Here is a 10,980-nt window from a genome sequence, read left to right as displayed (position 1 = left end):
AACAGCGTTCATTGACCGTTTAAATATTAAATGTTGATGATAATAAATAAATTCTCTTGCTTATTTCATTAAAATAAATTACACTTTTATTACATTTTGCAATTTAGTAAGCATACATAACACGTTTTCTGTTTTCTCAATAAACAACATTTTATCGCATAGTTTTTAGCAATAGTATATGAATAATATTCAAAGGTATTTGCTTTAGCTGAGTAATTAGCGGTGTGCTGAGTTCCTTGACAGATACAATAATAAATACATGCATACGTTAAAAATAGTTATAACAAAAAATTTAAGCCACAATTGTAAATCACATTAAAAAATTTTGTAAAGCTGAACTTAACAGATAAACTAATCGAGCTGATAAAAATGCAAGAATAGTTATTGCCTTTTAGATAATATTGCGTGCAAAGTTCTAATAATGTTTTATCAATCACTCGGCTCATTTTTTGTATAAATAAAATCTTTAACCATTATACTGCTGGTGTTACTTAGCCGAGAAAAGTCAATAAAGTGCAGGCTCGGAATTATGCTATTTTAGTTACAATTATACAATTTTTAATTAAACTGAAACTTTAAAAATCATTTGCTGTAGAGGGAATTTAGAAATTTGAATTTAAGATATAAATCAGACTGATTTACAATGTTTATAACACCCGAGCAATGAATGTAGTAAGTTATAGTTAAGTTTAAATGCAGTAAATTAAAAGTGACTGAGTCTACTGTTGCTTAAGGTTGTTTCAATGACTTTTGTTAGAGCATTTGATAAATTCGCTGCTTTTGCATCCAGTGGGTGGTTCACTATCAAGGTGCTGCTGTTGGTTAGCTACAAAGTAAGTTTTGGCTGAAGGTTTCAGACTAAGATTTCAGCATACTATCTGCGCAAATCGATGACCTTTATCTTGGCCTGTGACTCCATTTTGATGTGTTGTGCGTCCATGAAAAGAGGCGGATCATTTGGATGTGGATGAAACCCAGTTTGCCGACACTGTGCAATGTAATCCAGGCCATACTGTGGCGTAAGTATAAAGAAACCAGTTCTGGAAATACATTGTAAAGATTACTCAATTTCTGAGTCATTGGCGATAACAAAGAGTGACTCACGTATTGTATTTGGGCGCACAAACAATAGCAATTGCTTCGGGCATCATCATCTGATAGGAGCAGTGCGTGTGTAAGTCAACGGAGGACAGGAAAGCGGTCTGAGTGGGATGTGTCTAAAGAGAGAAAGGCCGTTTAAGTATTATGTGAAGTTATACATGGTCTCGACGACACCTACATGTATCCAGCCGAGCGTGATGAGCTGCATTTGATCCTGAACATCAAAGATCTGCTCTTCGTGCATTGTGTTGCAACTGTCGGGCGTGCCATGTTGTTGGGGCGTTATAATATGCGTGATGTAGAGCTCATTTCGCGCCAGATGCCCAGCTAGGACACCGCAAGTCTCAATGCTCTTGGAGGTGTTGGCATGTGCCAGCTGTAGGAACACATTCATGGTGTCCGCAGGTACGTTGACAGTGCGCAGTGAACCCGCCAGCAATGAGTCAGTGCGATTATATTGCGGCTTCTGGTTGCGGTCAAAGGCGGGCTTCGAGGACGCACTAAAAAAACAACATAAAAGCTATAATCAGAAGGAATCTTGAGGATTGAGTCCATACATACTTAGATGCCCTGTCAGCGCCAGTATCCACACCGGGCAGCAACAGACCAGAGCTGGGCAGATTGGAGCGATTGGCGCCAGTGGGAAAATCATTTGGATAAACCACCTGGTCAAGCAATCCCAGATCTGGCGCTGATGGCTGGTTGTTTGCATCAATTTGCACATGCAGATTGGCTGGAATCAGCGATGGCACAACACCAGCTGCCGTTGACCTCTTGTTGGCCTGCTCCCGCTGTTCCCGCATACGTTCCGCCTCCTTGTTGGCCAGAAACTGTTCATACTCCCTTTTATACTGCAACAGCAGCTTGTTGCGTAGCTTTTCCGTTGTGGGCATGATTTCGTCTTTGATGGTCTTGTTGATGGCCTTCACCTGGGCCTTGACGCTGCCATAGTCGGGATGCTGGCGTATCTTCTCAATGAACAGTGTCATGTATCGCATATAGAGTATAAAAGCGTTCTCATGGTTGCCCTCGTTCAGATAGACATTCGCCATGCGCAGCATCTCCGTGCCAGAGCGATAGTAGCTGCAAGACCGAATTCATATTCATTTGCCATAAATTTGACTAGTCAAAGCACTTGTTTTAGTTTTTATACAATTGCAGAGAAATAATCTAAATATGAATTTCGTTTCAAAATCAGTCGAAAGTTAAGGTTTAGTATGAAAAACTTTGTTGTTTTTCGACATATCTCAGCCAATCTTACAAATTTTATATTTGATATTGTCTTACACATCCTAATCAATTTAAATTAAAATCTGACTATTTCATCGTATGATGTCATATGATTTTTCAATTGATTACAGGATTCCACAAAGGTATTAAATATTCGGCGTACCGAAAAAGCCTTTCCTTCTTGTTGTTGTTTTTATTTGTGTGCAGCTGCCAAAAGACTTGCACCCACACAAGCACACACAGTAAATGCCAATGAGAATATCCTTCAAAGGCAAATACGCGTACAAGGACTTTCCTGCCAGTGTGTGAGGTGACATTGGCAAGAGCTGTCTTCCACTTGCCGCCACATCTTATTCGAATGTACAATATACATAGATCCATGTTGTACTTACCGTGACACAGCCATATTCTTGTCCACCTCGATGACGGTGCCACAGTGGGACAAGTTCTTCATGCGCTCCTGGGGCTCCACAATGCCCATATTTATGTTATTCACGGCCTTCGACATTTTTGCCTAACTGTTGTTCAGTTTGTCCTTGTCTCTCCTTGATAGTGTTTGCGTCCTCTTGCTTTTGCAATTCACTGTTTCCTGTTTTTACTATTCATTTGTAGCCTTGCTTTGGGCCAACGTTTTGGTTTGCCGTTGCTTTCGTTATTTTGTAACAATTGTAAACCAATTACTCTCAAAGACGGCTGATTTACAAGTGCTGCCAGCGTGTGTTAATTTACAATTCGCAACAAAAAACGGGTTGGCAGGCTGGGTTGGCGTAATTGGGCTTATTGAATTATCGATAACGTGACTGATTTCAAATTTTGGGAAGTGCAAATTGAAAAATGCAATAAATTAATAATTGGACGAAAATTTAAAATTCGAAATTAGAGAAAATAATGAAAAACATTTTAATAAAGGTAATAAATTCGTCACCCCTTTGCGAGAGAAGTTATAAATATAATTTTAAAATATACTACAAAACAAAAACAACAAAATTCTCACATCAATTCTGCAAACATTTAATAAGAAAAAACTTCCAAATACGAAAAAACTTTAAAAACGTTATTTTTAAGCTACTATTTTTCACATTTTACTTAAAATGGTACTACTTGCCAGATCGAAAAACCAGTTGGACCTGGTGGCAGCTCTGTGTTATAAGCAACCGCGCAAAACAATTTTGAAATACAATTGCGGAAAAATTAATTTCGCGCGTCGAAATCATGAGGTTTTTATTGATACTGTTGAATTTTTTTTGGCAAATGCGCGGTTATTGAAGTGGCATTATTCAGGTGGCACATAAATCTGATTTATTGGCTTATTATGTTGAGATAAGAAATTTAAGAAACTATTTGTCAACATTTATTTTAACCCCCGTTGCAATGTTTAAAATAAATTCCATTCAGAATGAAAAAATTACAATATTTGTTAACAAATATAATTATATTCAAGATTATAATCTGTGTAGATATTCTATTATTTTAAAAGTTTTGCCGTAAGCTTTGAAACTGGAATTTGCGGGTCCATTACAATTTTAGACATTTGTTAAATTGAGCTTCGCTTACATTTTAAAATAACAATATATATAAAAGCTTAGCAACATATATACATATTGTTGTTGTTGCTTAAGCTATAAGTGCGTTTAGTTGGACCTTCGCAAATACCAATAATCCTTATCGCAGCGCGAATACTTATAGCTTGGCTAATCTTCATAAAACATGAGCGCTTATAGGCAATATCAGTTATCAGCTACTATATTTAAAGACCCCCACTTGACCAAAACTCAAGCAAAACTGCTGCTGAACTATGCATTCGCATTCAGTTCTTGGATCTGCCAGCAAGCTGAAGTGTGACTAAAGAAGCTGGCTATTTCAAAAGTAAGTAAAAATATATTTAAGTTGCAGTTGATGAAAAAAAAATGACTTGAAGTGTTAGCAGAAAGTGCAAGTTAATTATGGATAATCTGCTGCTTTCGATCTGTAACAGCTATCAATGCGATTTGATAAGCTATCTTTGGGTTATTCAAAACAAGAAAATGTTATGGCAATAAAAATAGTGCCAAAGTCAAAGAGTAAGAAAGACTGAGCGAGAAAGAAAGAGAGCTGGTTAAGTTTTCACTCAATAATAGACTTGGAGTGTGACTGACTCAACTCAGGCTTTAGCAATACAGATACAGATATATGCGTATCTCTGTCGCTATGGAACTGACTGTAGATACTTTGGCTGCTGTAATGCAAAGCAATTGAACAAATGACTGCATGACAAGCTGATGAATGACTAAGTGAGCGCTGGACGACAATCACAAAGGCTGAAAGAAATAAAAAATCCATTCAAAATAAACAAAAAATATACGTAAATACAAAAGCAAGCTGCTTTCAGAGCTGAGTTGAATTGAGCGCGAGCTGAGAGCGTAATTCCATCTTGGTCATTCGCTGGTGTTCGGTGCTCGGTGGTCAGTTTTTAGTTGTCAGTTGTCAGCGGTTAGTGGCCCTGTCGTGGATCAGTCGAGTGCCAACTTGGGCGCATAGCGGGCGTCATTTAAATAAAAAACAGATCTCCAGCGCGACGACAAACAACGCGACTTCGACCCAAAATTGTTGATTCCGTTTCGGTTTCGGTTTCAGTTTCAGTTTCGTTTTATTTATTTTTTGTATGTTTCTGGGATTTTCATTGGCATTATTTGTTATTGTGGTGGTAGGCGGGGGCAAAGTCTTGTTTTTTGTGTACCCTATGTATTTTTGCCATGACATGATGAGCCGTGTTTTGAAATCTATTTCGCATTTGAACACCAACCCTTTGGCAACTGATTGAAAATCAAAAAAATCTCAACAATTAAAAACAACAAGTGTTTTACGTGCTTTTCCCGCTTATCACAGTCAATTTCTGTCAGTTTTACTATATTAATTAGTGGGCGTTCGTGAGATAAGACCATAAAAACAAAACAATTATAATGAACATTATTTGGATCATTCGGACTTAATTATACGAGTAGCAAGTGAAATTAGTGTCTGCTCGACAATCAATTGCCTTAATACACTTGGCTAAAAGCGTAACAAAGAGTTTAAATATAGCTCAATTAAACTTTGCTGTGCAATCTTATCGCTGATCGTTAACGTGGCCCAAAAATAAAAGGAGACTTATTGCGTAAGAGCTACTTGTGTTTAACCTCGAAAAATCTTAAAACACGAACGAAGGAGATTATAAAGTTGAGAAAAAATCAAGTGTATGAAAAGGCTCATCAGCCGAAAAATTTCTGTAATTTGCTCAATTGGATGCCAGGGCGGCATTGCGTTCGTTGTTCAGCGGCGTGTATCCAAGAGATACATTTGAATCTTTTGTAAGTGAATCAATGTGAGACAAGTGATAAGCACACACAGTACAAAAGCCACAGTTAAAATTGCGGCTACGAATCAAAATCAGATAAAACCCAATTACAATTTGGACTAAGGCGGAATTGCAAATTCTTAAAAAGAAAACAAAACAAAAATAGAATTATTTCATTATTTTAGATACCTTTTATATAAACTAGCGAATAATTGCAAATTTAAACTATTAAGCTACATAATGTCACATACTTATATATGAACTTTTGCATAAACATATTAAAATTCAGTAAATTACAAGTTTGAACTTGTATCTTCGTATCTTTGTATCTGCGCGATGGCCCTGCAGCTGTTATCTTTGGCTTCGCAGTGTGTTTTTGTTGTTTAGTTCGGCTTTTGTTATAGCCTGTTCAAACCAGCATGTGAGCATGACTCGCAGTGTTGCCGGATGCAGCTTTTTTCCCGTCAAATCTGGCATGATTTAAAAGCCAGTTGCGAAAAATATCAAAGACATAGGACAAATGAGTTTTTCTGTACTTCCGCCTTTTCAAACTACCAAAAAAAATTATGTATATTTTTATGTAGTAATAATATTTGCCTCTACTTACCAATACTCATGTTGATTCATTTATAGAACTTAATAAAATATATTTACTTGTATGTACAAAAAAAAGTTAAAAGTTAATATATACATTTTACAATCTCAATAGGTTAGTTGCAATACAAGTTAAGAGCACTAAAGTCGAGTTTCCGACAGATTTTGACAGTTACAAGAACCTAATTTTGAAAAACTAATATTAAGAGTTTTTTCAAAAAAAAGGTTTTTTTTTTAAATAAATTGAAATTTTCTATAAATAAATCAACGAGTATCGGTAAGAAGAAGAATTTTGGTAAAAAATAAAGTAAAAAAAAGCTAAGCAGCAATGCAGCCAAATCACAAGGAAAAAGAGTTAAGAGTTTTGCTTGAATTTAAAAAACTTTTGATAAAAAACTGTTATATAAAGCTAAATTGGTAACAGTGTTCCCGACTATAAGATACCAGTTACTCAATTAAAATACGCTTTAAATGTATCAGTCAGTTTAAACTCCAACGGAATGAATTTTGCTTGTTACATTAAAACCCTTCAGTTGTCCACATATGTACAGCAATAACAACTCTAGTTGTTTTCTTTTTTCTACCGCTAAAACTATTTATGTGCTTCTCAAACTTTGACAGCACTGATCGTACAATATGTATTTATTTAATTTTCGTTTTCAATGTCAGCCTGTCGACTGAATTATGCAAAGCGCGCGACAATCTCACAGCGACTGTTGCATTACATAGCAAACATACAAAGCAATTACTCACATTCACTCGATTTCCTAGAACGTGGCCCGCATAACAAAAATATGTTAGCTATTATGTTTATAGATTCTATTTTAAAAGTAGCTTGCTTATAAATCCAACGACTGATTGGTTTTCTTTTTCTGCTGGCTTAAATCCAGTAACTGATATTAACATTGACAGTAACATAATCAGTAACAGTAGCTTAACAGTATCAGCAACAGAAGGAGCCTGATTGTTTTGCAAACTGAATATAACCGGTTGGCAATAACATGTTTCCATTTAACTGATAAGAGCTCTGCTTTGTTGTTGTCCGTAGTTGATTTTCTTCTACATTATTCAATGATGCAATTTCTTGAAGGTCTCATAGATTACAGACACCTCAATAAATTAGCATTTGTTGTTGGTCATCAACCGCGCTTTTACCATTTACAAATTGTATCTATATTCACTTTGTATTTATATGTATCTATTATTGATGGGCTCTTTGGCTTGACATTTCATTTTATTGTTAAGCCATTCACAATAATTGGCTATCGATAATGTTTGCAAAATACTTAAGCGCTACTAATTGATTGACAGCCAATTGCTTAATATCTGAACAATGTGATAAGTTGTCTGTTGTTTTGCATTGAATAGATAAAGTCGATATCGATTTCAATTACTTGTCGACTTTACTTCTTGTTGGTAGCTAATAAAAATATTTATTTAACGCAACATCTTTTACTTTGGATTTAAGCTAAGTAATAATTATTGTCATAAAAGTTTTGTGGACCTCATACTTCTATATAGATGCAAATCTAGCGGACACTTTCAGTTGTATAGGAAGGTTATTTGCTAAGTCCAAATACAGATGTTAAAGTAACGCTTTTAACAGAATGTCACACTATTTTAACTAAAAATTGGTCTTTTCATTTTATGAATTTCTACACTTTATTATTAACACATTTTTAACTCTAATTAATCATTTTATTCAATCGCTCCCGTTCATTGCAGCTAATTCATTTTAATTGCGCGATTTATAATTATGGCTAATTGGAAATTTGGCCTATACGCGCTGTTAGCGCTATGTGGACTGACCAGCCTGGTCAGTGGCTACAAAGTGGGCGTGGGCAGGGCGGACATAACTGGCCCGCCAGTGGAAATCAATTTTGTGAGTACTATTTCAGAGTCGAAAGAATGAGCCGTGACAATAATAATTAAAAAATTAATTGTTTTTGTCAATGTAATGAATATATTAAGATTGTAAAAATTTTAAATTCAAACTAACCTTTTCTTGTGAGAAAGAAATTTAAAAAAAAAATTTTTCCTCTTTTAAAATACCAGGCATAAAATAAGAAATATCTTTATTAACTATCCACAAATATCTAGAATATATATGTAATATATAGTTTAAACTAACCTTTTATTTGTCAGAAAGAATTTTTAAAAAAATATTTTTCCTTTTTTAAAATATTACATACAAAATAAGAAATATCTTTACTAACGATCCGCTAATATATAGAATAAAAAATGTAATATATATAATAAAAAATACTTTTAGATGGGTTATGCGAACCTTAAGCAGGTCGGAAAAGGACTGCACACTCGCACCTTCGCTCGGGCGTTTGTTGTGGAGGATGAGAAGGGACACCGTGTGGCATTCGTCAGTGCCGACTGTGGCATGATGGGCTATGGCGTAAAGAGGGAGGTGGTGAAGCGTCTTCAGGCGCGCTATGGAAATATCTACACTGCCGATAACGTGGCCATAAGTGGAACACACACTCATGGCGCACCTGGAGGATTCTTGATGCACTTGCTCTACGATATCTCCATTTTGGGCTTTGTGCCGCAGACATTTGAGGTCATGGCCCAAGGGATCTACTTGGTGAGTGTCAAATATTTAAACGATCCATAAGATATATGATGTACCTAATGGATGATATGCTGTTATTTCAGAGCATTAAGCGTGCTACGGATAACTTGGTAGATGGTCGCATATATTACTCCAAGACTACGGTGCTAAATGCCAACATCAATCGCTCGCCGTCGTCGTATCTGCGCAATCCTGCCGAGGAACGGGCCCAATATGAGCACGATGTGGACAAGACCTTGGCGCAGCTGAGATTTATGGACAAGGAGAACAATCTGCTGGGGGCATTCAACTGGTATGCGGTGCATGCCACCTCCATGAACAACACCAACAAACTGGTGACCAGTGACAATATGGGTTATGCCTCCTTGTTTCTGGAGAAGGAATACAATCCCAATAAGATGCCAGGAAAGGGTAAATTTGTTGGCGCCTTTTGCTCCTCGAATTTGGGCGATGTTTCACCGAATATCATGGGTCCCAAGTGCTCCATTTCTGGCAAGGAATGCGACCTGCTCTCCTCCCATTGCCCTGTCGGCGAAGGCGACTGCTTTGCCATGGGTCCAGGCCGGAATGGCGACATGGTCGAGAGCACCCAGATCATTGGACAGCGCTTGGCCGAGGGAGCATTGAGACTGTTGAACGAACAGAGCCAGGAAACGACAGCACGTGAGGTGACTGGAGATGTGCGATTCATTCATCAGTTTGTGGACATGCCCAACTACAATGGCAGCACCTACAATCCGCTCACCCGCAAGCTGGACAAGATTAGAGGATGCCATCCGGCAATGGGTTACAGTTTCGCAGCTGGCACCACCGATGGTCCTGGAGCCTTTAGCTTTGAGCAGGGCACCACCACGGATAATCCCATGTGGAACTTTGTGCGCGACTTCATTGTGCCGCCCACGCAGGAGGACATCAGTTGCCATGCTCCAAAGCCCATTCTTCTGGCCACAGGACGAGTGAGTCAGCTCGACATAAGCATACACGGTTGAGATACTAATTTCCCCTCTTTCCACTCTCCTAGGCAACTTTCCCCTACGAATGGCAACCGAAAATTGTCTCCACCCAGTTGCTGAAGATTGGCGATGTCATCATTGCCGCAGTGCCATGTGAGTTCACCACCATGGCGGGTCGTCGCTTAAGGAATCAGATTCGTTCCGCCGCCTTGGCAGCTGATAACATCGACACGGATGTCATCATTGCCGGCTTGACCAACATTTACACCAGCTACACGGTCACTCCGGAGGAGTATCAGGCACAGCGCTATGAGGCTGCCTCGACCATCTTTGGACCCCACACTCACACCATTTACATGGACGTGTTTAAGCAACTGACCAAGGCAATGATGCTCAATGAAACCGTTGACGCCGGACCGAGTCCTCCTTATATGAATGATGTCATGTTGTCCCTGAATACAGGAGTGCTCTTTGATGGTCATCCCATTGGCACGGACTTTGGCTATGTGAAGACGCAGCCAAATAAGGAATACGGCATTAATGATACCGTCAAGGCCACCTATATATCGGGTAATCCCCGCAACAATCTATTCACGGAGAAGACATACTTTACCATCGAGCGAAAGATCAACGAGGATCGCTGGAAGATCACACACACTGATGCCAGCTGGGAGACAAAGTGAGTCGAATTCTGATTGTAATTATTATATTATTAACTACAATATATATAAATTAAATTCCTTTTATAGAATGGTCTGGCATCGTACCAACACAATCTTGGGCTTCAGCGAACTGGATATCTACTGGAATATCGGTCCACAGACGCTGCCCGGCGAGTATCGCATTCGCCATTCGGGCGAGTACAAGTATATCCTTGGTGGCAAGTATCCCTATGAGGGTCTGACGCACTCTTTCACTGTCAAGGAGGATTAGAGTGTGCATTTATTTATTTACCCTTTATAAATGATCGAGAAAAAGCTTTATTTATAAAATACAAGTAAAATGAATGCCAAATTTTTTAGAACTTAAATAAAACTATTGGAAAATCAAACGCATAGCATTTTGAATTGACCGCCAAGCGCAACAGCTTCCACAATCAGCTGTTTCAATGCGCACCGACTCGTTGGTTGTTGTCTCGGCTAAGTGTGGACTACAAGTGGATTTTAGCTCTCACGAAACGAAATTCAAAACAAAACCAGACAACC

The 10,980-nt window shown here is 38.1% G+C and overlaps 2 protein-coding genes across 2 annotated transcripts; one reads left to right on the top strand and one right to left on the bottom strand.

The window, feature by feature from the left end:
* Positions 1-159: 159 nt before the first annotated feature.
* LOC117791897 (STAM-binding protein-like A) lies at positions 160-3,066 on the bottom strand. Its single transcript, XM_034631825.1, has 5 exons — positions 2,724-3,066; positions 1,663-2,184; positions 1,280-1,601; positions 1,105-1,217; positions 160-1,040 (listed from the first exon to the last, which is right to left on the bottom strand). The coding sequence occupies exons 1-5, from the start codon at positions 2,837-2,839 to the stop codon at positions 875-877; spliced, it is 1,239 nt and encodes a 412-aa protein (XP_034487716.1). The 5' UTR covers positions 2,840-3,066; the 3' UTR covers positions 160-874.
* A 1,015-nt stretch (positions 3,067-4,081) lies between these two features.
* Positions 4,082-10,826, top strand: LOC117790866 (neutral ceramidase). The gene is made up of 6 exons (XM_034630473.1): positions 4,082-4,197; positions 7,964-8,120; positions 8,511-8,834; positions 8,906-9,778; positions 9,844-10,454; positions 10,525-10,826. Exons 2-6 carry the CDS (start codon positions 7,995-7,997, stop codon positions 10,706-10,708), a joined length of 2,118 nt encoding a protein of 705 aa, XP_034486364.1. The 5' UTR covers positions 4,082-4,197; positions 7,964-7,994; the 3' UTR covers positions 10,709-10,826.
* Positions 10,827-10,980: the final 154 nt, after the last annotated feature.

Source organism: Drosophila innubila, assembly GCF_004354385.1.
Source record: "Drosophila innubila isolate TH190305 chromosome 3R unlocalized genomic scaffold, UK_Dinn_1.0 2_E_3R, whole genome shotgun sequence".
Lineage (NCBI taxonomy): Eukaryota > Metazoa > Arthropoda > Insecta > Diptera > Drosophilidae > Drosophila > Drosophila innubila.
The sequence above is the reverse complement of the archived record's forward strand: the minus strand, read 5'-3'. Positions and strand labels throughout refer to the sequence as shown.